This window comes from Phalangium opilio, unplaced genomic scaffold, assembly GCF_054372755.1.
Source record: "Phalangium opilio isolate 3A_F unplaced genomic scaffold, DU_Popi_V2 ptg000025l_1, whole genome shotgun sequence".
In the NCBI taxonomy this organism is placed as follows: domain Eukaryota; kingdom Metazoa; phylum Arthropoda; class Arachnida; order Opiliones; family Phalangiidae; genus Phalangium; species Phalangium opilio.
In genome coordinates this window covers 4,405,820-4,433,229 of record NW_028324156.1, presented here as the reverse complement: position 1 = coordinate 4,433,229, position 27,410 = coordinate 4,405,820, and the positions used below count along the sequence as shown (strand labels likewise).

Genomic DNA, 27,410 nt, shown 5'->3' with positions numbered 1-27,410 from the left:
ATTCTATATTTATTTATCTTATTCATAAACAAAATTGAATTAAATGAATAAACAAAGACTTCAATCTGTCATTAAAGTATATCCCGCATCGGTTCAGAAATAATCAAAAGAATTCGAAGAAAAATTTCTTATTTTAAAAGTATCTATCTCTCTCTCTCTCTCTCTTCTAAGGATTTTGTGGATATTTTTCTTGTGGAAGATTTCGCTAGTGCCGCGAAAAACTTCTTAAAAACTGACTGTTTATAAAGGAATACGCGTGAATGAGATGTTCTAATCTCTTCAAAAGTATTATCACTAAAAATTGAGTAAACTTACTCCGAAAACGTTACGTGTGCAAGAATGGATAAAAAAGTTAAAGTTGTTCGCGATTTCGAACCAGGTTTAACTGTTAATCGTCGACGGAATCGGTGATGTTCGACAAGGACTTCTCTCTGTCTATAGTTTCGCTTTTATAATGGAATGAATGGTTTGTCGTAATTAAAACGTACGGTTTTTCTTTAAATTAAACCAAGGATATATGCGAGGTAAATGAATTTAATCTAAATTTGATTTGACTATAGAAGCTTGATTAATTAAACCTTTCAAGTTTCCTCCCACTCAAAAAAAGGGCTTCTTTATCGTAAAATTAAATCAAAACTTGCAAATTGAAATTATTTTAATAAAAATCAAGATTAATTTGGTTGAATTCACGCATTCCGCTTATTTTAACCCCAAATGTTTGGAAATCCTTCAAGGCGCGATTGATTCGAGTTATAATGGTCGGTTGCCTGGCATAAATTGTTAACTATAAACCAATCCGAGTCTTTGAAAGGCCGCGGACATATCTTAGCAACCTCGACCATACTAAGTCGCCTGTGTTCTTCAAACAGTAGTAGTTGCCGGCCGGACTTCGGTGGCAGTTTCGCAGCTTCACCATGAGCGGTGGATACTCTGGAATATCCCTTCTATTGGCTGCACGCAATTCGGTCATGCCAAACATAACTAATTACAATTACAATTACAATTACCTACAAGTCGGCGGTAATTCAACCTCAGCCGACTATGAAGAAACATTACAAACGGACACCATGGCCACGACCGACGCTTTCTCATTCATTAACGCGTCATTGGCTACGACATTATGGACCGTTGTAGTGACCAGTGTCCCCGATGTTGCGGTACCAACAATCTCCTCAACCTCCATTAAAGTCTTCCCGGAGGAAGACGAATTACTTTGGTCGGGTGCCAATGGTTCCAACACAAACAGTACGGGATATTTGGACAATTTAATGGTGGCCGTACCAATGGGTGTCAGTTTATACGCCCTTAGTTTGTTGACCTTTGTGGGGAACGCCATGGTTTTACACGCTATCAGAACAGAAAGGAGATTGCAAACGGTGAGTTGTCAATTCTTTTTAAAACACTTTGCTTTTTTTTTTCTCCAACTATCTGAGGGCAATTTTCTGTTTACCCGCATTATTTAAGTAAACAAATGGTGGTATCTAACCACGTTAAGCCTAAACCTAATTGAATGGGTGTGTTTTCTTAAACGGGAAACTTGTCAGACAGCTGGAGGGTTCATTTGGCACTAGCGGAAACATGCATTCGAAAATCCCCTAATTATAAAAATCTATTATCTTTATCTCCTATTTCCTTATCAAACGCAATAAATATATCTTACGATTTCTAAGTTTAATAATTCTTATCACAAACTTTGCTTGTATATACATAAGATTGATTAACGTCGCTTACTTCAAACAATAAACGGTTTTGTTAGTAAGTTAGGTGCAAAATAGGCTTAGCGATAAATACATTAGGCTTAGGAAACCATTATCAATTTGCTTGTATGTTAAAATTTTGCTAAGCCTAAAATTGGCCTACTGATGTACTAATCCATCAAAGAATATTATATTAGGCTTAACGATCAGGATGAACATACGAGTCCTACCCTACGTAAGCGTCAATTAGGTTTCATTAAGATTTTCCGACAATATGACCTGACTAATTACAATTAACAGGAACTCGAACTAAAATTAGAAATTAAGTTTGAATTTATTTCCGGAAAATGTAAGGTCCTTAAAGGTCACTAATTGAATTTCACGTGCACTTAGCGTGGGACACCACATCTCGCGCTTTCAAAAGCTCCCTTTAAAATCTTTGAAATTAAGAAGAAAAAAAACCTATATCTTCAACCAAATTCTTATTTATCTAATACACAAAACCACGAACAACTTTTGGAGTACTTTCTTTAGAATTCGAAGAAAATAGTTTTCTTAGAGAGATACATATAGTATAGAGAGAAATAGAGCATCTCGAGTGATATGGCACTTGGGAAATAAAAAGGGAAAAAATTTGGTTTCCTTAGATGAATATTATATTAAAGTATCAACACGTTAGAACTTAGATCTAATACCCTCCTCTACAACTCTTAACGGAGGTTAGTTTTGGTATAGCCTAAGGAAACGTACGTCTTGACGTACATCTTTAACGCCTAGATGACTTATATTATTAATAACCCAAAGGTCTATACGTAATTTGCAATAACACGAGACTTAGCAGCGCTGAGGAAGTCAGACCTTTCTTACAGCGAATTGTAAGCTTCATTTAGAAAGGTTGATGGTATTATAGCTAAGCTTTAACGACATTAAACTATTCAAATATTCAATTCACGCTTGGATATTTTAAATCAGTTAATTTTAAGTCAGATGTAGTTATATTTAATTTAATTTTATAAATGATTCTTGTGACTAGATCAAATTTGGTTTACTGTTTGTTTGTTTATTTATGTATCAATTTATTTATTCGTTTGTTTATTCATTAATTCGTTAATTCAATAATATGTGTATTTATATATTTGTTTATTCATTAATTTGTTTATTTATATATTTGTTTATTCATTAGTTTATTCATTAGTTCTTTAATTCATTAATTCGTTAGTTCATTAATTTATTTATCTATTTATATATATATATAAAGTAAATAAATATATAAATGAATATATAAAAAACGTATAAATGAATATATAAAAAAACATATAAATAAATATATAAATAAATGATATAAATAAATATATAAATAAATAATATAAATAAATAATATATATAAATTAATGAACTAACGAATTAATGAATAAACAAATTAATGAATTCTTTTCAATAGAAAAATCCATCAAGGGAAAAAAGGTCAAAGGGCATAAAGATTAAATAAAATCTAATCCCGATTTTCTCGCGCGAATTAAAGTTGAAAGAAAAATACAGTTTCTTTCTTCAAATCTGAAGAGGGATAATTTTTTCTTTACTAATTAGAAAATCAGTAGGATTATGATTTTGATTAAATAAAAGATTAAGAACAAAAAGGAATTTATTTGGTTCAAAAGGAATTTCTCCGGACTTTTTTTTGCCAGGAATAAGGGAGCTTAACTTGGCAAAGTTTCCGGAACCTAGCTTTTAGGTTTTTGAGGGAGAAAGGTTGAAACAAGGTTCGAATTTTCATCTTGCCCCTCAGGCTTTGGGAATGAGATACAGAAAGAGCGGCGTATCTCCACAATCACTTCCCTAAGCCGGCTGACTCCTTACAAACTATCTTTCCCTCGAAAAGGTGTTTAAAGGAATTAAAAGGATTTACCTGAGAGAAAAAATCATTTTCTGTGGGATTTGACTCCGTCGATTGGGAAAAAAGGGGATTTTAACAGGATATAAAGTTCGTCTAGAAGATTTTAATCATTTCTAACCGTTGATACTTAATTTTCATCGTAATCAAATCCTAATTCTTTAAAAGAATGAAACGATAGCCTTGGGAGATTTTGCACTAATCCAAATTCAATTAAAGTCAAGTTTCATTGATTTTAAAATACATTAAATATACATAGTTTTCAGACTAGGAGGATTGATACCATTTACACCAGGAGGCCTGGCTACTTGGTGGTAAAGAGGCCTGGCCTCCTGGTGTAAAATAAATAAGTTCATAAGATAATGTTCTATAAGTCTGTCACTGGTTATTGAGAGCTTGTCATGAAGTATCGTAGATCATAGATTCTCGTAAAGCGACTCCTGGTGAGGCGCTGTCAAAGGCTTAATACAGACCAAATAGGAGGATGGACAGCAAAACCGAATGTAGTCAATTCTCGCTTGTCGTTCTACTAAAACTAGCTCGAGCTGGAAGTCTCTAGCATTATGAAGTATAGGTAGTTCGTACTTATAGAACATATCTTACAAACTTGTGACTCAGTCCTCATAGTTTGAAAACTATGTATAGCGTAAATTTTTACTAAGCCTAATGTCTTATCAAGTCAAAGATCTTAAGCCTAACGTTGTGTAAAGCCAAAACATACGCAAACCTAACTAACGTCGTCTAAAGCCAAAACATACTTAAGCCTAATATCATCCCAAGTCAAACAAATTAGGCCTAATATTCCAAATAACACATCTTAAGCCTCATATCCCGTGTCACTCAACCGACGATTACGTGTATAAAGCCAAAAACAAAATTTAACTAAATATAACGCTAAGTCTTAATATTTAAAAAGGTACAACACCGAATTAAGCTTTTGTAATTATACAGTGTTAGGCCTAATCTCAGCGGGTTCTAAACACTTTTAATTAGTCAGATTACGTTACATACCTTATCTGAATGATGACTTTCAAATATTCAAGAATGAAGCAAACAAGCGAGGAGAAAATTATCAATGCAACCAGCGCAAACAAAGACTTAAGTTTCTAGTACATAGTCGATAATATTTGATTATGTTTGAACAGTAGCGAAAATGCAATCAGACTGCAAGGAGCTTGTAAACTCCCTCTGGGTTTTCAGCTTTGTAAGGGTTAAATTTGATTAAGCCTTGGTAATTTCAAATATACTTAAATTGTTAGGTAAAAATAAAAAACAAAAAAGAACATATCAGCTAGGTGCATCAAGGTGACGCAGTATCACCATAAGTTCATAACATATGATTATATAAGTTTGTCACTGCTTACTGAGAGGTTGTCATGAAGTTACGTAGGTCATTGATTCGAGGTAAAGCGACGCCTTGCTTTGGCGCTGTCAAAGGCTAAGTACAGACTAAATACTAAATAGGAAGATTGAAGTCCTGCAAAACTCACCAGCCGAGTGTAGGACTTCAATTCTCGCGTGTCGTTCCCGAACTATGCTCGAGCTGTAAGCCTCTAGCATTACAAAGTATAGGTTGTGTCATAGATTCCAGGTAAAGTGACGTATGGGTTTGGCGCTGTCAAAGATAGGAAGATGGAAATCCTGCGAAACTAATTAACCGAGTGTAGTACTTTAATTCTCGCTTGTCGTTCTCGAACTAGTTATCTCGAGCTGTAAGTCTCTACAATTACGAAGTATAGGTAGTGTCATACTTACGCAACATATCTTATTAACATATGGTATCATTTATACCTATGCATCTTGCAACTGGGTTACCGGGAAAGCGTCGTTTTGAAATTGGATTAACCAGATATATTCAAACCAACAGTAACGGTCCATTCAAGCCTTTCATGGTTGGTTCTTTGATAAGGGAGGGAGAGAGAAGTCTAGAGCTTAATTTGATCACTGCAGGACGATAGGGAAAATGGGGTACCTTGTAATGGACCGAAAGGTTTCGGTAAGCGCCCTGACCATTATCACTATCAATTTCTCATTTAATTTCATTAAAGAGACGTTCAGAGTCTCTTCTCGGTCAATTACCGTCGCCCCGATTTATACCTAATTCTTTAGAAGAAAGAAACCATAGCCTGCCTTGGGAGATTTGGTGCTAAGCCTAGTTTGTGTATTTAAGTTTATAAAATCAAATCCCATTGATTTTAAAACACTTTAAATGCAGCGTAAATTTTCGCTAAGTTTAACTTCGAATCAAATCAAACATCTTAAGCCTAACGTCGTGAAAAGCCGAAACCATAAGCTTATAATATATATTCCTTCCATAAGTCTGACACTTCCTATACTTCGTAATACTAGCGACTTAAAGCTCGAGCTAGTTCTAGCAGAACGACAAGCGAGAATTGAACTACTAAACTCGGTTAATTTTGCAGTCCATCTTAATCCTATTTAGTCTGTATTAAGCCTTTGACATCGCCAAAACCAGGCGTCGCTTTACCTCGAATCTATGACCAACGTCACTTCATGACAAGCTCCAGTTTGTAACCAGTGACTAACTTATGGAACAAATCTTATCAACTTATGCATGCCAAAACATACATATCGACTTTGAAAATTGAACCAAGAGATTAAAAATAGGACCAATTATTATTTTCAAAAATGATTCTAGAGGAACTGTGAAGATGGTGCTTTTAAATCATGTTTAACCTTTAGATTTCGCCGGTAATTTGATGCTATAAGGGTCCCGTGTAATTCTAGAACCGTGATTGACGGATTAATATAGAGAAACCTCCCGAACCATGACGCGTCAAAGGTATCGAATCTCCGCTGATCTTCGATCTTCGATGCGACGTACAAACATAACCTGTCAATTTTTGGACTGATTTAGATAATGGCTCATAACTGTTTATCTAATTCTGCTAGAACAAAGCCGTCACTTTACCATAAGAAAATAGACATTTAATAGACCATTTCCTGAAATTTTCATAAGATTAGTAGTTAAACTAAGGTCAAGGCAATTGCTTAAGGTTTCCCACCCAAAACAGGATTGTTTATCCAATCATTGCATCGTAGATTGTATACGTTCCTCATCCAATTAAAATTCGATAACATCTTATCGTTTGTCGGTGTAGAATTAGGCCTAATTATTAGAATTGTAACGAATAACATCTCCAAAAACGTGGTGTACCAGTTCATTCTGTACAATACAAGAGCTCCCATTCATTAAATCACATACCTTATTAGAGCGGGCCAACAAAATTGTTCAGAAACATATTTGGCAACGATTCGCTAGAAGATCGTTACAGATTAGGCTTAGCTGCTAAGGTGTGAAGTTAGTATCCCCAAGGTATTTGGTCTTGCTAAATTTAAACTATATACCCAAATTCCATCCTCAACTGACGCGATGTGGCTTTAACAATACTGTAAAGTGACGTTGGTTAGCGTATAGAAATTGTGGCGCGTGGTGTTAGCGCGTGAAAACGATAAATTCAATTGTTTATAATGAACGAGAACGTCAACGTAACTTCATAGTAACATTAGAAACCAACATACTTTGATCTAACTTAACCAAACACTCCCAGGTTGAAATGGTACGAGTTTTCAACCCATTTATCCCCAAAGGAATGGACATTTTCCGAATTTTATTATTAAATCACCTCTATGGGAATCTAATAATAAACAAATATATATACAACGAACTATAGTTTAAAATTAAGAAGGTAGACAAATGGATATATTTGCAAACAATGCGCATTGAGAATTGCACCACTTTGCTTATGGGATATGACCCAGCTGTTTTAAAACCATTTACATGGCAAATGTTCTACCCCTCACGATCAGTATACTTAGCCAACAGTAAATTTGTACAAAGAGGGGAAATTAGAATGGAGAATCGTCTAAATTCAGTAGGTTTAGGACAAAGAGAATTGATGTAAATCCAGTTAACCCATTAATGAGACCACGAATTTAGGGTTTATACGTGGACCTACAAACAGAGATAGGCTTAAAATGGAACCAGAAACTTGTGTGTTAGGTCTAATTTAAAACCAGTATAAAACAAACACTGAAATTATAGAGATTGCTGAGTGCTTGTATGTTTTATTTGAACTATGATAACAATTATTTCTCCACTATATTTGAAATGGTAAGCTAGCAGACGATCATAATTTTAGCTCTTTCTCTCTTTTCGGAAACTTGAATCAGAGGCGAAATTTATTAAATTGGTTTCAGCCTCAATTTGCAGTGGGTTTTAATGTAGTTAAGGGTAGAAATTTTTATCTTACTTTAATCATAAGTTCATAAGATATGTTCCATAAGTTTGTCACTGGTTACAAACTGGAGCTTGTCATGAAGTGATTGAAGTAGGTCATAGATTCGAGGTAAAGCGACGCCTGGTGAGGGGCTGCCAAAGGCTTAGTAGGGACTATATAGGAAGATGGACTGCAAACCCGAATGTAGTCTATTCTGGAGTCGATCTTGAACTAGCTCTCAGTAAGTCTCTAGTTTTACGAAGCATAGGTAGTGTCATACTTATGGAACATACCTTATAAACTTAGGCTTTAATGTACACTCTGGGTGAAATAAACAATCATTACGCAGTAAATTATGTCTCGAATTTCCAAACTAATTTAGAAAAGTAAAAATAAAATTTTGGTTTTCTTTTCTTTTTTTTCTTATTATATATCACACACGTCATGACGCGCTCTGCGGAAAACCGTTTCTTTCAGCGAATCAACGATTAGAGAGAATAAAGATAAGAGGCTTGGGACTAATTAGGCTTAACACTCAACCAAGGCTTAAGCCTAAATTAGAAATAGACCGACCAATATCTACAGAGAGTCTCGTTTGACTCGCGAGAAAAACGAGAAAACGTTTCTTTCCGCTCTACATATCTGGGATAATAATTTTCCTAAGGGTTTTTTTCTTCTTCTTTGCTATCATAGGGATCAGGACATTACTTGACCCTGTTACCAAGGCTTAGGGTTGGTTGTATCGCACAGCATTAGGTATTTTTTCTTACTCAGCACATAAGTTTATAAGATGTGTTCCATAAGTTTGTCACTGGTTACAAACTGGAGCTTGTCATGAAGTGACGTAGGTCATAGATTCTGGTAAAGCGAGACCTGGTGAGGCGCTGTAAAAGGCCTACTGAGACTCAATAGGAGGATGAACTGCAAAACCGAGTGTATTCAATTCTCGCTTGTCGTTCTCCAACTAGCTCGAGCTGTAAGTCTCTAGCATTACGAAGTATACCTAGTGTCATACTTATGGAACATAGCTTATAAACTTTTGCTGAGCATAATACTAGAGACACTGCCTCCTATATTTATCAAGGCCATGCATGATGAAAGTTTTACTTCTCAAAATTGCATTTTAGTTTCACAAGTGATTCCCGCTGGAGGTTCCCTACGCTTCTTTTACGTTTTTGGGCACCTTTTCTAGCAAAATGACCTCACTTTTCAAATTCCACCAATCCCTGTTAAAACGTGATTAATCCAAATTGCGCGGGAATATAAGTTCAGCTAGCTAATTGGACCAAGTCATCTTGCGACTTATTGCCACTTATCTAACGCCTTTACAATGCATAGAGGGGTGGTGGCTAGCCCCTATGCCACAGCTAACCGATAGCGCCCTATACTAACTATTACCGTTGATATAGGCAATCTAATACAACCCCTAAAAAATATCACCATGCACAGGCCTTGATAGATATAGGAGGCAGTGCTCGAGACACGAGACTCTCATCACGAGAGTTGGAGAGTACATAGCCACGTTGAGAGGTTTTCAATTTTCATTAAGACAAGGCTTAGCGTCGACTTTTTTTAATTAAAAAACTAATCTGCATTTCCGTATCGTTACGTTTTCTTAATTTGAACAATGCCTAAGAAAATGATAAAATAGATAGGGGGTTTTCTTTTTTCTTTCTGTCTGGTCTTTTACTTAACTTTAACTCTGTGTCATCTTTGAGAAAACACAAGGTCTATTTTTGATCTAATTCCATCCGAATTTTCCTTGGTATTCATAGGCTAACCTTTCAGGGCAAAATATATTTAAGAGTATGGCAAATGGCAATCTCCGAATGGTTTTCATTCTCATTAAGTCAAAACGAAAGGAAATTATTAATATTAATTAGCTGCAAGCCGCGGGAAACCTTCATCATTCAATTGAATAACTAGTTTGCCTAAACATTAATTTTGAAAAATGGAGAAACGAAACGTCGATCGAAACATCTGGCCTCTTTTAGATAGAGTACATTTCGGTTCAGTTCAACTTGTAAGGAAATCTCTACACCCGGAGCATTTGATACTCTTTCGTTTTCATAAATCAACGTCAAGCCGACACAATCATTCAATATTAAAGTATGCATTGCGCGCGGCAATTCTATAAATATGCAAATTGTCGTACGGATAAATATTATATTTATGGAGTTTCTGTATTTATCGAAACTTCCTTCGTATTTTGTCAAACTTTTAATCACGCGAGACGTAAGAGGAAAATTAAATTTCCCAGCCCTTAATGTTGAACTAAAGTACATAAAGTCAATTTAATCTGGATAAAATCTACGTGTATCTACATTGAAAGTCCTGACAAATCAAAATTAGTTAAGCCTAACGTCGAGAAAGATAACGTTAAATTGTAAACAATGTAGCAAACTCGACTTGACGGTGTGATACCATGGATCTTATAAGTCCTATAGGGGATGAGAAACGTGGGTGATAGAATAATGGCATGCACGTGCAACAGCAATTTTTAGGATCATCTCAAGGTCATTCTAAATTTCAATTCGCAGTTTAAACGTAGGCGCGCGAGGGGAAGTAAATGAAATGTAGTCCCTCCCCTAAGCTAAAGGAGCTGGCGACACCAAAAAAGAATGTGTTTTCGGGTCCTCTTACAAAGTCCATGATGATGCTTAACTTTGGGAGCGCGTGGTTCCCGCAAAGAGAGCACTGTCTACGTTTGGAGGAAAGAGTGAATGGATGGAGTGGTAATGATGATGATGATGAGCGATATGTTTTAATGAATGTCTCCCATAGTACCTCGCGATTAGGTAGGGTCGTGGCTTAGGGCTTCTGTCTTGCCTGAGGAGTGAGGATGTTGAGAGGACTTCGGGTAAGGTGGCAAGGTTACAGGTATGGTGGTTTAACGTCTCCATCTCACCTCTTTCCTCCAAGGTTTAAGAAGGGGGCTGATCTTTATGATATACGACTATAGCAAAGGCGTAACAACATCCCCCTAGCCGTAGTTGTTAAGGCGCAATTAAGCTAATACGCTTAATTAATTGCTGGGCGTTGGTGCGAAAATAAAGAGGAGGCAGAGAAAAGATGCTAGAGACTTGACGACGACGACGACGATGGCAGCAAGCCCCATTCTTTGTTGTACAGCAATTATTATACCTGATATACCGTGGAACACTCATAATGGAAGGACGTCTTCTCCTATATACGCATCCTTAGACTTTGAAACTAATTACTCCGCAACCTTTCTTTTAACTTTTCAAAAGTCAAGCCGCACTCTCTCTCTATCTCTCTCTCTCCTTACCTCTCAAGGGGTTTAATTTTAACGATGGTAACTCAGTTTAACCAGAAACCATCGTGGTAAAGTAGAGATAACTTCGCTTCAGCGGTATCTTAACTACTTTCGGATGCAGTTACGAGATTTCTAAGTTTACTTAAGGGAGTAGAGCTGGAGCTACTAAAGGAATTAAGCCTTTGAAATTAGGCTTAGTAATTTCGACAAAAAACAGCTAGTGTACTAGTTTCTATCTTGTCGGGATAAGTTGGTTTTTGGATTTTGCAATTCTTAATCTGATATTATGGAAATGTGGCGGGAAATTTTGTTACTGGCGGGGAATTATACTAATTTTATATATATATATATATAAGCCTTGTCAATCAACTTTGTGTTTGTTTCATTCAGTAATTGTTAATTATTTAACTTCAGTTTTGAATATCGGAAATAATTTGAAATAATTAACAAAAAATATACTTAATATCATTAGGCCTTGGCCATTTAAAACTCTAAGCCTTTGTTGGTGTACTTTTACTAGTTCTTAAAATATCTTTCAACTAAACGATTTTTTATTTTTGCTAGTCAGTGTCACTAACAAGCTTGGAGACAACTTAGTGTGAAGATGAACGACTATGACACGTTAGTTTCTCCAAGTATCGCTATGACATTTTTAAGTACTGAAAACTATTTTTAGGCTAAATATGAAGGTTCCTACGAAAACATACAACAACAAACAGCAACACGAGTGTGCCAAAACTTTCTACAAAATAAACTATACCGACTATCTTGACACCAGTTTGTAGTTGTTGTTAAAACAACAATTCCGTAAAGAAAATAGAGTAAAAAATAAAATAATAATAGGTCACTAAGTAAATAAATAAAAAACTATCAAGTTACCGAGGCTTAAGAAAAATCGTGGGAATTTTTAGGCCTCGGCAACTTGATGCATCACTACTACACTATTAATTCATCTTTAAGCTGTCAAACAAAAGTTTCTTTTAAGAATGTACGTTACGATGATAAAATGAATAACACTTTATACTCGCCTTTCTACCTTTTGGTTCCCGAAACTAAACTAAACGAAAAACCAGAAGTCGATTTATAAGGAAAGAATTTATGTCTCGCGCATGGTGGCGGCGGCCATTTTGATTTATCGCGTTCGTTCATGTATGCTTGGTCATTAATATGAAAGATTAGCGCGCGCTATAGGCTCGAGATGACGGAGCAAGAAAAATTGATGATATATTTGTCTATATATACCCCATTCTAGAACCATATATATTCTTGGCCCTGAAACCCCTAAAAATAGACCAAAGATAAAGCTATGAATCAGAGAGTGAGTATACGTATCGTGGAATTTTTGAAATTCAATTGTAGCCATGTGCCTACCAACATAAGTTCATAAGATATGTTCCTACCATAAGTTTGTCACTGTTTACAAACTGGAGCTTGTCAAGTTGTCATGAAGTGAGGGAGGTAGGTCATAGATTCGAGGTAAAGCGACGCCTGGTTTTGGCGCTGTCAAAGGCTTAGTACAGAATAAATGGGAAGATCCTGCAAAACTAACCGAGTGTAGGACTTCAATTCTCGCTTGTCGTTCTGCTAGAGATGTAAGTCTCGCATTACGAAGTAAGTTTCATACTTATGGAACATATCTTATAAACTTATGCTACCAAGTAACCAAGCACACTGGTTCTTCGCAGAATAGAGGAGAAGGTGCTCACGAATAGACCCTTTTAAAAGGGTGAGGGGCGAGGTATCGTCTGCTAAATATAGGGTGTGGATACAAACCAAATCTGGTCTGTATTGTTTATAACTTAGTCATACCTTAATTTACGTGCTCAACACCCAGACTAATTTCTCCCTATGAAAGGGTTCTATTTCTTAGGTAGGTCTATTCTCAAAAATTAGGTGGCTGTAGCCTATCTTTAAATAGACCATTTAGGAAATTACATACTCCTCTCTCTCGCCAAGAAGCACAGCTAGAATCAGTGCCACTCGCCTAGACTCCCTCCCTCGTGTAGTGTGTGAACTGGGGCTCCGTTTGACGTTGCCTCTTATTTGGCGCGAGGTTGAATACCCCAATGGCGACCTCGCCTCTGTTTATCTTTCTGTATGTAATTTCCGAAATAGTCTATGGTCTTTCAGAGCCCAAGATCCCAAAGGAAGAGGAGGAGGAGGTCCAGTTTTCAATTGAATTCGGTTGCTGTACACACACAACGTATTTCGTATTTCATTCACGTTTTCCCGATCATTCGTAGCTTACCGTAGACTTCTTTCTTTCTTTTTTACGAAAGAGAGAAATAGAAACTATAACCAAGGCCTAAGGGAGGAAGTACTAAATTTCTACATACATTTTTTTCTCCTTCTTCTTCTTTTATTAAGCGCGCATCTTTTCTGGCTATATCGTTATACCATGGATAGAATGCTTCTAGAATTTTAAAACTACTAAAATATCCCACATGGAATTTATTTCCCCATTGAGAAGTGTTATACGATACTCGCTCCGAGTTTACTCTGCAAACTGTTAAAATATTATTTCGAAAGACGTCTATACAGGGTTGCTACGGAATTTCCAGGTTTTCCTTGACCATTTTAGGTCGAAAGTTTAAATGTTTACAGCACGTTTTAAGTGCTTATAATTAAATAAACTCTCTACATTAAGTTTTCCAATGTATTTGTTGCACCAAAATGAAAATGAAACATTTTAACTATAAATAAGTCTAAGAGATTTTTTATAGAAAAGATTTTAGACATTTTTAAGGATTGCTCTAGAGTTCACTCTGTGTTAAGAGAGGATGAGGAGAAACTTTCATTACTCTTTCAATAAAGACATCCCCAGAAATTTTACCCACTAAAATAAAATTCTCTGACTTTTCCCTGACTTTGCTGAAATTTTTGAAATTCCCTGACCTTTTCGGACCATTTTTAAATTACCTGACCTTTTCAGACCATTTTTAAATTCCCTGACCTTTTTGGACCATTTTTAAATTCCATGACCTTTTCGGACCATTTTTGAATTCCCTGACTTTTCCGGACCATTTTTAAATTCCCTGACTTTTCCAGGTTTTCCCTGACCCGTGGCAACTCTGCTACATGTACAGGGTGTTACAAAAAGGGGAGGGTAATTATAGGACTAAAGTACAGGGGGATGGTTCTAGGGAAAATGTTCAATTTTAAGTCGAATATTGTGTAAATTAAATCTGTGATCGATTTTGCCCTAAGAGGCACCCTAGACAAGTTAAAATTATTGGAGTGTTTTACGGATAACCCCCTCAATTAAATTAGAAATCATTGCCTTTCAATTTCATCCGTAAAACACTCTCAATCATAACTTATTTAGGGAAGGGTGTCCCTTAGGGAAAAAATGGCGATAGAAGTTACATTTTCGACTCAAAATTGATTTCCCATAGAACCATTGCACTTTACTTCGATCCTTCGATCCTATACCACCATTATATATATATATGTATTGAAAGTATCAATACATAGTTTTCAGACAAGGAGGATTTATACCATTACACCAGAAAGACAGGCCTTACTTGGCGGAGAAAGTACAGTACCAAGTAGCCTCGCCTCCTGTGTAAATGGTATCAATCATCCTTGTTTGAAAACTATGTATTCTTAGGTTCGTTTTTAGAGTCGCAAAAATATTCCATTTCTTCTGTTTTTTTAATGTTAGGTGCGTTTTTGTCAAAAAATGAAAAATGATTTTGTTTTCATGATGGTATGTTCATGGGTTATTAAAGAATACAGTTGAAGTAAGGAAGGAGAAATAATAGGTAGAGAAATATCGGGAATTCTGGTATTATTGCCTTCCACTGTATTCATTTAGCTTAAGTGAACATTATAACCTAAAAGTGAAACCGAACTTGGGATGGTTTTCCCAAAAGCAAAGCAGAAATAACTTTTTTTTTGGAAACTACGAGAAAGTGTTGTTTGTACAGCAGAGACCGAACTTACCAATTTGCTTGCTTTATTTGATGCAATACTTTCAATATAAAATATAAGCAGTATCTTCAAGCGGCTTTAGGCTTATTTCAGTACTGTTTCTAAGTCGCCGAACAAGTTTTTTCGATCGAGGTGTATTGAAAAGCCCATGGAAACCATAAATTCTCCATAAATGTACATGGCCTTTCAAAATATCGCTTCAAAATTTACGATGTATTGGCAACGCGTGTATTTTATTCATAGGCAAGGATACGGGACTGCCATTACGGTATTCCCGATATAGTATATGAAGGGGGTTTAGAAAAGTGCGGGTTTTTTTTCTCGACTGAGCTCCGTTTAAAAGAACTCCCAAATATTTAGTGTCGTTATAAGGGGAGACGTAGGACTATAACATACTCAAAGGACTTTTCTGTATCTCTTATAGAACCAGAGTTATGACCCTTCAAAACTGGGCGCAAAAAAATAATGTTAACCCTATGGAGGGAATGTTTATGAACATTTTGCTTAATTACTCGGGCCATAATTGTTGTAACGACAAGTATTTAGTATCCTTGGAAAGGGGAGAAATAGGGCTATAACATACTCAAAGGATTCCCCCTCTATCTATTATTGAACCAGAGTTATAACACTTTAAAGTTTCACGCGAAAAAATTAATGTTAACCATTTGGAGATTATGTTTATGAACATTCTCTCTGACGTCACAAGCCGAATTGCTTATTTTTCTAACTCCATTTAAAATTTAAAATTAACCCGAAAGTACGTTAAGTATATTTACTAAATATGAAAGAAACTGAAATATTACTATACTTAAAAGTATATTTACTAAATATGAAAGAAACTGGAGTATTACTATATTTATAAGAATTTTTTCTGAATTTCATAAATATTCGACACAAATAAAAATCTAAAAGCGTTTGGACCGAATGCGTTTCTATTGGCTGGTTGGTTGGGGGAAGGGGGATTCTAGACCACTTTACAAGATCAAATCTCGCTTAAAAATTCCCTAAACTATTTTTAAAAATATTTTCTATCATAAGTGATATAATAATCAAAAGTATGACACTACACATCGTCGTAGGAAAAGTAAATTTATGGAATGGGGTTTCGCTTGAAAACGCGATGGCCAACTCTAAAACCACTTATAACTCCACGGTGGTGTTTATACGTATTGGTTACCTGCTTGACCAGGTGTTGATTGTTTCTAAGAAATCAAGTTTTGACCCACATGGCTTTGTTTCATTGGGTCACAATTGCAATACAACCGACAGCGCCCTATACTAAATATTACCGTTAACAACAGTAAGTTTTGATGAAAATGAGACACCGGGTAACACCACGAAATAAAACTATTGTGCCAAGTGGGGAAGAGAAGTTCATAGGTATTTCACTCTGTATCTCAGCTCAGGATCGAACCCGATATCCTTACGCTGTGCGGCGAAAGGGCTAACCACTTCGCCACCCCAACCAACCTCGTTATTTTGTTCTGGCACACTTATATTTATTATGTTTCTTACGTTTCTCTGTATACAAAGTTCCTCCACTGGAATAAACTGTATAAACCTCTTTAAAAAACGTCTTTCGACCAGCGAACCAATACGAAAAGCAAATATTGAAACTTGATTTTTCATCCCAAGGTATTTTCGACTAAACTTTAGTAAATTTCCAACCTACCTATAGCCGAAGGGGTATTCGAAAATATGCTTTAACTTGTGCAGTAAACGTGGTGTGTGTTGGCAAAACCCAAGTGTTTGATTTAGTCATAAAAATATATATTTTAAACCATTGAAATAGGCTAAACAAATATTTATGAGTAACACTGGAAGCTTAACAAAATTGGTTAGAATTTCACGACGAAGTTAGAGCTAGAGTATAGAGTTAGGCCCGAAATATATTATAAGATATTAATCCTAGCGCGTTTCTGGAATAAATTAAGGCAATATATTCCATAATTTAGACCCAAGTACCATTACACTTTGTCTCAATAGGTCAATTTAATTGGCCAGTAACCATCTGCCAAGTGACGCAGCCAGAAATAATCCCGAACGAGTTCGGAATCGTTTATCGAATGATTTAATAGTCCTATGTCTTAGAAGATGAATAATAGAGAAGAAATACTTCACAGTTCTTATTCTTAACCTGTCTGGAGCAGTGACCCCCACAGCGTCCAAAATAATAAACTGGTCCTTAGTACTGGTCCTTCTTAGTTTGCCTATAGATGTACATTTAATAAACTGGTCCCGAGGACCAATAACCCCCACTTCTTGAATTTAAAAACTGGTTTTGGACCAGTGGACGTGCACGATTTAACAGACTGTTCGGTAGTGGGTCGCACTCCTGTAGGCCAAGCTTCTGGGCGACAAAGTTTGAGGCGACCCTGCCCCTTGTCCGCCTGAGGTGACCTGACCCCAACACCCCATCCATAACCTTCCAAGTAAACCTCATTCCTTCCCTGATTAATCACGTCATGAAGCCTGAGTAATCGCGTCCTTGCCGAGGACCCTTGGGACCCAATATGCGTTGAAACCCTTCATAAAAAAAACCCAACAAACAAACCTGTAATTAGTCCAGAATAAATTTCACCTAATTACGTGTTATTTTAAAAGGGACTCGCAGCCTAATAGACGTTAGTGTTTTCTCAAACCCCTTATTAATCGTCCTATCTTCAAAGTTTACTACATTATCAACTAGTGTCACTTTATATACAAAAAAATGGAAATTTAAAAGAAATCAGTTTACTTATAAAAAAAAATCTTTCCAAGTTAGAGATGACAGCATTAAGCTTAGCTCGTGCGAGTCTTTAGATGTTTAGGGGCCAAGTTTGAAGGATCGGAAGGGGTTAGGGCTACTCAACGCAGTGTAATCTATCACCCAAGTGTCAAGGTTATAAGCACGAAAGGTTCTCGATTACTCAGTCGACAACGTAATGAACGTCTTAAACTAGGCCTAACACGTTCACTGTGCATTATTGAATGAAAGCAAAGGCTTAACGTAGGTATTTCAAACACTTTCCCTCACGAGACCGCTTAATTCACAAGGAAAAACTGCACAAGAAATAATAAAGAATTCAACAAATTCTTTCAAGAATATTAAAATATAAAGTTTAAGATCATCAATAAAGTAAATAAAGTCTAATGGAGTTCAATATTCATGAAGATTGAAGAAAGCTTTTTCATAAAGTTGAATTTATATAAGCCTTGGTGCATTTTCGTTTTTTTTTCTTTACGGGTTGATGAGTTTCTCCCCGTAGTTTTCGCGCGCCAATTAACGATGACGTCATGTCAAAACTAATCAATTCCGATATAAACCCCCAACAAGTAGCTTAAAATATTCCTATAGTAAGTTAACTGCATTTTTTTGTGATGCTGATACGCCTCCATATTTCCTAGGGTTTAACTAAGCCTATTTTCGAAAATGCGTTTGCGATACGCCTCCATCATTAGTTGCCATGGTAACCGTTGTTTATATTCGAGATAATCTAGTAAATACATTGTTTCTAACACACGCTAAGATCGATTTCTTAATGTATTAAATAATACTTGCCCTTTTTAACAACTTTATGCCCCTTGCGAGGTTTTGTAAATAAAAGAGCGCACGGCAATTAAACTTTTCTACGGAAAATGTAATTACAACTCGCGCAAACAAGATATAAAATTTTAAACTGTCAAGAACTTTAATTATAGAGTCAAAAGAAACAATTAATTAAAAGTCAACTCGCTTAAATTAAAAAAAGAAAAGTAAATACTTTTTTATCCTCATATCAACAGAAATTAGGTTGAGTCGGACGGTTAAAAAATGTTTAAAGTTTACTAACTGCTTTAGATAAGAAAATAATAGATAGTATCCAACCCCTTAGTTATTTATATATAAAAGAAAAAAAAAAAGGTTTTTTTATGTCAAAAGACATCTTAAATTAAATTTTGTTCAAAGTAATTGCCGAGAATGTCTGATGACATCTTTAAGGTTTAATTATTAAACTTGATCAATAAATTAGGCTTCAAAAGTTAAAACCAGATCCTTTTCAAATGGAGGGGGCGAAGTATGGTCTGCTTGATTTAGGGTTAAAGCGGAACAACCTTTACAGACTTTATTTTACCCCCCCCCCCACCAAACATTTTGAAAAGGGTCTCTTCAAGAAGTGATAACTAGTTTATTAGGGAGAAGGTATAAATAAGTTAACCACATTTGTAGCTTTATCTCCAGTCCAAACGTAGGTCCGGAGTTAATCCCCACCTCTAAATTACAACCAGCATCTCATTGGTTCTTGAAAACTCACTTCAGCACGACGCGAATGACGAAAATTACGTATTTTCCGACTGAGGAGAGGCGAAATAGCCCGGCCTCCTTTTACGTCCCCCCTTGTATTTTGAAAGGGGGACTGGGACTATGGCGCGCGAATACTTATGCATCTTATACCTTCTCCCTAATAAAATAGATATCACTTCTTGGTCTCTTGCGGTAATGCCAAAATCCAGTGTTCCAAAAATTTTAAAATTCAATCTAACCCGGTCCTAAATTTCAAGCAGACGAACGCTATTATTATTTAGGTCTCCCATAAACAGTCTCTATAAGGGGGCGAAACAGTAAAAAGCAACCTTGGTGTCATCACCTATTGGATTTACGTACGAACATACGCTTTTAATTACAAAAATAATTAAGAAAACAGATGTCTCTTTCCCAATAAATGAAGTCCACAAATTTACTAATTAATTAGGTACCCGCCCTTTTGCCTAGACGTTAATAAAACAAGCCCTCTATTATTAGAGCCCAAAATAGACGTTGATTGGCGAAAAACCACTTTTAAAAAACTCAGCAAGCAGGAGGGGGTACAAAACGAGGGAAAGTGGTAAAAACTAAATGTGGCTGGATGATGGGAAGGTTCAGGAATAAATACAGATAAATGGAATCATTGTGCTACATCCATTTTCACTCAACGTATCTAGGGCGGAATTTGTGGGAAAAGCTAGCTAGACTAATCATTATGTATGACCAGGGATAGATATAATTTTAGAAGTAGGAATGGAGAACAGAGTAAAGTGGGCGCGCGTCAAAGTCCCGGACCCCCTTCCTCGGGACGGGGGTATGAAAGAAGAGGCGGGTCATAGCAACAGAGGTAAAAAGGAATTATGTATTTTTCGCCGTCTCCGTCAACAACGTCATCAAAACGTAGTTTAAGTGAGCTAATTAGATAATTTAAGCTGTTCGTTACGTGTTGGAGGGAGGGGCTCTATACTGGGCTATGAGTCAGACTATGAGTAAAAACTAACCGTTCTCCATTCCTACTTCTAAAATTAAATCTATCCCTGGTATGACGAATTTTACCTGGCAAATAATCTATCTCGCTGCATATTGAGCCTTGCACGTGCAATGGACCTCGCATTGTTACTAGCTAATGAAATTACAGTTAAAAAGACGCCATCAGAAGTATGAGGCGTGACGTGTAGTAAGTTCTCAAGCCCGGTATACCCACAAACCCCGCTTAGAAATTAACATGGGATGATATAAGGGAACACAATGATTCCTATTAGATGTATGTATTCCCGGAGGGATAGATAGAGAGTTGGGAAGATAAAACAAAAAAGGGATGCGCGCGTGAAGATTACATCGTAAATCGTAATTTTATTACTGAAACTTTCTCATCAGAGTTTTAGTAGGGGTAAAAAAACGTGTTTTGTGGTTTTTAGTTACCTAGGAGTAATAAATGCCACACAATTCGTTACTGTGGTGTTTGCTTCTCTACTGGAATTAATGGAATTGCCTATAGACGAAATAAGGAACAGTATGGAGGGAATGTTTATGAACATTACTCAGGCCCTGATTGTTGCAATCCCAAGTATTTAGTATCCATTGGGAAGGGGAGAAATAGGGCTATCACACACTCGAAGTATTTCCCTCTATCTCTTATAGAACCAGAGTTACAACACTTCAAAGTTGCAGACGAAAAAAATTAATGTTAACCACTTAGAGAGATTGCTCGTGAACATTCTTTCTGACGTCACAAACTGAGAGCAGCGACGTTCTCGCCGAATTGCTTATTTTTCTAATTACTATGGCCACCTAAATAGGTTATGTAAGAGTCGGAAGGGAATTGTTTAACACCGAGTACTCAAAACATCAAAATTAAGAATCTAGGATTAAGTTGAAACCCTAACTCCTTGAGCAGGGGGTATTTTTTGCCCGTAGTACCTACAAAGAATTCCCTTAAATCAAGCGGGTTTTTATAGCAACAAGAACATGAAAAAAGATATCTCTTTATGGGGCTGGAAGAGCTAGCATTCCGCGATGTTCACCCGATATGAGCGCGTGCTGAAAGTACTCGTGGGATAACCTTTTCCCGCCATACATCGCTTTAATATAAGAATAATACAAGTTCCATACTAGTTTTTTTCTTTTTCCGCTGTAAAACCAACAGAAAGAATGCAGAGACACTTGGGAATGAAATAAAATACAAAATTCTAGGATATACTCCTTAAAAAAAGTTCAAGTTTGAATCCCATGTGTACCTAGCTCTATATCCTAATTTTCCTTCCAAACCAAAGGCTTGTTGTTGTTCTAGTTTCACGCCAGCGAGTTTTAAGAACGTATTTTTTATTTTCGTTGAAGTGCAGAATGGGTTTTCTAATGGGCCTTAGAATGTGACCCTATTTGACCTCTGTTTACAGCACCGTGAACAGCTTTCTCAAAAGAGCGTGTTAAATCGGGAATTCTATAAGTTTGCTAAGCCTAAAATTGAAACTAAGGTTAACGAGACCATTTAAAAGGTCGTAAAGGTCATTTTTCAGGGCTTCTAAAAGTTTGCTAAGCCTATTCAAGTTTGACAAGTCTAAAATTTAAACCAGGGTTTACGAGACCATTTTAAAGGGTCGTAGAGGATAATTTTCAGGGTTTCTATAAGTTTTTGCTAAGCCTAAATTTAAACTAGAGTTAACGAGACTTTTAAAAAAGGTCGTAGAGGTCAAAATTTTCAATTATTGTTTACTATCAGTTTGGTAATGCATTATTTGGTTTGGTATCTTTCGCGCAGGTTAGCAACATGTTCATCATGAGTTTAGCAGTTGCCGATTTGACGGTGGGTATGATCGTCATGCCAGTCAGTTCAGCGTACGCCATTACGGGGGAATGGAGATTAGGTCTAGTCTTGTGTCAATTCTGGTTGGCGGCCGATTACACCGCTAGTACAGCTTCGATTCTCAATTTGCTCATACTAAGTTTGGACAGGTATTGGTCCATCAGGCATCCACTCAAGTACATTCGAAAAAGAACCAAGAGAAGGGCCATTGTCATGATAGCCATTGTGTGGCTTGTCTCTTCAATGTGGATAGTACCCATCATTGGGTGGCATTATTGGTAAGTTAATTAGTTTAGTTATTAATTAAAGAGGAAGTAATTAGAGAAACAAATGGATAGTTTACACGGATGATTCATACCATTTACACCAGGAGGCCGAGCTACCTGGAGGACAGAAACTCGTCTGATTTTTGTCCTGAATGTAGCTCGGCCTCCTGGAGTAAATCGTATGAATCCTCTATGTGTGTAAACTATCTATATGAAATTCCATGACAATTTTATAATTCTCTGACACACATTTTCAAAATCCCTGGCATTTCCAAAGCCATACTTTTAAATCCTCTGCAGCTCCTCAGTTATGGAACCCTTTCTAATTAAAAAATCACAAGGTCCAAGTAGCCAAAAAAAACTAATCCTTTTATAAGTGTGTTAGAGAGTTAATAAGTCCCTAAATAACCTAGTCCCACCATCGGACACCAAAAGGAATTAGGATAAGATACTAGCCAATAAATATTGGGCATGCTATAGGGGCGCGAAAGAAGACCAAAACAAAACCTAGATAAGAAAGAGGTCCTCAGTAATCTGGAAGGTTTGTAGATCTTCCCAATCGAGAACCAATTTCGATTGGGCGTAAATTGGTCTCCAAAGGGGTGGGGTGTGTCCCTCCCTGGCATCCTCGAGGGGTGAATTGATAAAAACGAAGAAGAAAACCCTAGGGAGGAATTGGCTAAGGAACCTAGGATGTCAACGACAGAATTTACGCCCTTGCAGACAAGTTTCCCGCCAACCCACCTCGTGTTCGATTTTATCGACTGCATGGATGTAGTCAATACTTTCCCGCCTTTTTTATTTTTTTCACTTCACTTTTCTGAGTTTTAATTCGAAACGAGTTAAGCCTAACGCGCTGTATCTAAAAGCTTTGTTTCCCAACTAAAAATAGAAACCATTCTCCTTTTTCAAAGTACTTAAAAATCACTAAGCCTTGTCCACTTTTTACGACGATGTTTAAACCATACCATAATAGGACCAAACTAGAAATGGCTAAGCCTCGGCTAATTTTAGACCTAAAATAAGGAATGCATACAGCTAATAGGAATCATTGCGTATCCATCCATTTTCTCAACGTATCTAGGCGGATTTTGTGCATGGGAGGAGCTAAATTAATCATTATGTATGGCGAATTTTACCTCGCGAATAACTCAGCGCGAGCGCCTAGAGACTGGCGTTGATACCAACCAATCGAAAGACGTCAGATTTATGACGTGTGACGGATAGTTAAGTTCTCAGGCCCGGCCCGCAAAACCGGCGTCGTAGAAATTAACATGGGAGCTATGATATGGATGCACCATTATTCCTACAAGCTGTATGCATTCCTGGGCTAACTATGTAGGTCACTTATTTCCAAGGGTTAATATACAATAGAAAAATTATTTGACGTATCTCCTTGTCAAAAACAGACGCGATATCGTAAAGTATATCGAATTTCAACTGTTTCTATATCAAATTTTTGTTAAAATTTCTTTTTTTGGTTGTAAAAATACAGGAATAGCAACGGTATTCGACTGCAACCTAGCAACGTATGCGAAACCGAATTTGCCCGAAACGTGGTTTTCAAGTTGACCGCTTCGACCATTAATTTTTACGTGCCGATGGTTCTGATGATGGCTTTATACGCCAAAATATTTTACGAGATTAAGAAGAGAAGTAAATTCGAAATTGGACAATGCAACGTCTTGGGTGGAAGTGGAGGAGGGTCGACTTACGACGTCTCCGTTAGACAGGATGGAAAAACCATAGGACTGTCCAGGAATTCCTCGAAAAGCTCCCTGGGAAGCAACAGAATCGAGGAAAAACCATTGAAATCAGGTCAGTCGGAATAATTTTACTTTTACATGACATAGAGAGAGAAAAGCTGAGAGTAACGGTTTAGAAATTTGATACAGGGTTGCCAAGAAATTTTCAGATTCAAATTAGCTGACTTTTTATACAATTTTCCCTGAATTTTCGGGCCCCATTGTCATTGTTCTAAATATAACAAAACAATTGCGTTTTTGGCCCATTTTTAAAATTCCCTGACTTATACCTGACCTTTCTGACTCATTTTTAAAATTCCCTGACTTTTACCTGACCTTTCTGACTCATTTTTTTCCCTGACTTTATCTGACCTTTTTGGCCCATTTTTAAAATTCCCTGACTTTTCCCTGACCTTTATGACTCATTTTTAAAATTCCCTGACTTTCCCTGAACTTTTTGGCACATTTCGAAATTCCCTGACTGACTTTCCCTGACCTTTTTAGCACATTTCGAAATTCCCTGACTTTCCCTGACCTTTTTGGCACATTTCGAAATTCCCTGACCTTTTTGGCACATTTCGAAATTCTCTGACTTTCCCTGACCTTTTTGGCACATTTCGAAATTCCCTGACTTTCCCTGATCTTTTTGGCACATTTCGAAATTCCCTGACTTTCCCTGACCTTTTTGGCACATTTCGAAATTCCCTGACTTTCCCTGACCTTTTTGGCACATTTCGAAATTCCCTGACTTTCCCTGACCTTTTTGGCACATTTCGAAATTCCCTGACCTTTTGACACATTTTGAAATTCCCTGGCTCTTCCAGGTTTTCCCTGACCTAGGGCAATCCTAATCTGATACTTCGTATAGAGTAATTGCACCGAACCTCTCAATTACTTTCATTAACAAAGAAAACAAATTTTTCCATTTTAGCGGGTCGCCAATACATATACGCCGACTATCGTTCACACAACCACGTTCACCATCACCAAATCGAGCAAGTACCGCCGGTGGAGCGACGCTACAATCGTCTAACGCTACTCAGTCTCAAATCAGGTAATTCAAGTAGTAACAACCAATCTGATAAAGATGGTTCCGAATCGGAAAGTCAATTCTATCCGGGAATAACCGTAAACATTGAATACATCGAGGAAGACGGAAGCGAGGCCAACTCGGACGAAACCCTACAACAAAACACGGCGTCCAACGCTGGACCAAGTGGCGAAAAAACAAATCACAAACGGACAAATCACAAAAAAGGTGGGGGCGGCGCCGTACTTAAAAGTAAACGAAGTTCGTCGAGCCTACACACTTCCGGTGATGACGGGAAATGCAACGCTTTAATCACGTGGCTATGTCCTTGCGTTTTAACCAATGAAAAAGGTGGACAAACCAGCCCGAGTGATTCACCAACTCCCGAGAATCGCAAAAAGCCTAAACGCAACGTCAAAATGTTGGACTACGATAACGGTGGTGGTAATCAGTGTCGTCGTACCGGAAGTACCACTTCGCGTCGATTAAACAATAATTTAAACGCATTACGCATGCGCGTTACGCGTAAAACAATAACGCCCAATTTGAGGCAAGAAAAAAAGGCGGCTAGACAATTAGGAGTTATAATGGGAGCATTTATATTATGTTGGTTACCTTACATGATTATCTTTATCGTTATGGCGTGTTGCGAGGACTGCGTGGCGTCACCTTACCATACCGCTTCCATTTGGTTAGGGTATCTTAACTCTTTTATGAACCCTTTTCTCTACGCGTTGTGCAACAGGAATTTCAAGAGGGCGTTCAAGAATATGTTTCGAAGGGGTTCCAAATCGAGGCATTTTTTACCTCAACCTAATAACGCCGCGCGTACCGAACACCTTTTCGCCTAAAGTATACTTAATTTTAATTTATTTTAACGGTAACTTAATTTAAGTTTTTAATTTATGGGAGTTAAGAAATACCCGAAGTATAATATTTCGCGACGTTTCAAATAAAAAAAAAAACTGTGATTTTAAAATAACTGTTGAAAAATAATTAAATCTAATTAAGTACTTCATATTAAACAGGGGGTAAATTAAATTAATTGGGGGGTATTTAAAAACTAAACTTATATCTATATATAAATTTAACCAATACTGATTAAATAATTAGGCTTAACAATATAATCTCAATACATTGCACGCGCATGCGTGGATGGTTTCATTTGAATTGTTAGGCCTAATTTTCAAATACCTCAGTTACATAGCTAAACTTTCGTGTTTTAAAACAAATAAATACAACTGTTAAAGGCGGCGAATGAAGTAGCGCTTTAATTGAAAGAAAATGGTGGATTATTTCCAGTATAATTAATAGTTTGCTGGGAAATATCTGTCATCGGCTTATCTAGACTTTTCAAAAACGCCAATTAAGTGCAGTATTTTTACCTCTACATTTAATCCAATTTAGATCATGGAGATTTGGGAGTTTGGAGGAAGGGGGAAATCAATGTTTACCTAAAGAACGTTAAGCCTAAAGATTTGTTCCTTACTTATTAGGTATTTAATATTTAAAAGTTTTTCTAAATAATAATATTTAATTTTTTTTAATGTATATCCCTCCGATTTTTTACTTTTTCTTGAGTGGAAAAATTAAAAATTGTTTTTTAAAAAAATTATTATAGTTTCAAATTAATAAATTTAAGTCTTAAACAAAAAACCGAATGTTTTGGTAAAGCCAACATCTAGGCTGAATCAAGCCCATGTTAATCCTACGAGCCCCTGTAGAAATGTTTAACCCGCAATACAACGATGTTCGTAGGTAAAGCTAGTTTACAGGCGAAGGGCGATATTTGAATTATGAAACTTCAATACAGGTAAGTTTGTTTGACCCTTTTCTTTGGGTTATTAAACCGGTATAATTTAGAACGCACTGGGTTTACAGACGTCCCAGAATGCATCGCGTCGTCCGCGAAAACAAAAGTGTCAATTTCAGCATATTTTTAGAAGGTCAAACTTCTACACCCAACCAAAATTCACTCTTCGAAAGAGACGAAAATACTACGTTACAAGACTTAATTTGTACCCTTTCTAAGAATGCAAAGTTTCTTAAGTTAGTTCAAATATTTAATGTAATGAAATGGAAGCTAGTAGAAGGGGCGTTTTAGAACGTTGACTGCAAGCTTTGCACGTATTGTTTCTAATACAGCGGACAGATTGAAAGAAAAATAAAAGAAAAGATACGGTTCCTCCGATATTGGAATCAATAACGTGGTATAGGCACATCGTCTCTCGTTTATATTGAATAGCTCTAGAGAATATTTGTA

General features: G+C 36.7%; 1 protein-coding gene across 2 annotated transcripts; it reads left to right on the top strand.

Moving 5' to 3' along the window:
• Nucleotides 1-40: 40 nt before the first annotated feature.
• LOC149691883 (histamine H1 receptor-like) lies at nucleotides 41-26,758 on the top strand. Of its 2 annotated transcripts, XM_089869347.1 has the most exons (5): nucleotides 41-1,376; nucleotides 22,062-22,384; nucleotides 23,868-24,190; nucleotides 25,049-25,171; nucleotides 25,271-26,758. In XM_089869347.1, the coding sequence occupies exons 1-5, from the start codon at nucleotides 915-917 to the stop codon at nucleotides 25,996-25,998; spliced, it is 1,959 nt and encodes a 652-aa protein (XP_089725473.1). In that variant the 5' UTR covers nucleotides 41-914; the 3' UTR covers nucleotides 25,999-26,758. The 2 variants fall into 2 exon arrangements, with proteins under 2 accessions (XP_089725473.1, XP_089725472.1); XM_089869346.1 differs by having other exon boundaries at nucleotides 25,049-26,758.
• The last annotated feature ends 652 nt before the right edge of the window (nucleotides 26,759-27,410 follow it).

Excerpts from the sequence above, each read along its gene's own strand:
- LOC149691883 (XM_089869346.1), top strand. The coding sequence starts at position 915 with ATGAGCGGTGGATACTCTGGAATATCCCTTCTATTGGCTGCACGCAAT. Across the intron at positions 22,385-23,867 it reads ATCATTGGGTGGCATTATTG|GAATAGCAACGGTATTCGAC; the intron begins GTAAGTTAATTA and ends GTAAAAATACAG. Across the intron at positions 24,191-25,048 it reads GGAAAAACCATTGAAATCAG|CGGGTCGCCAATACATATAC; the intron begins GTCAGTCGGAAT and ends TTTCCATTTTAG.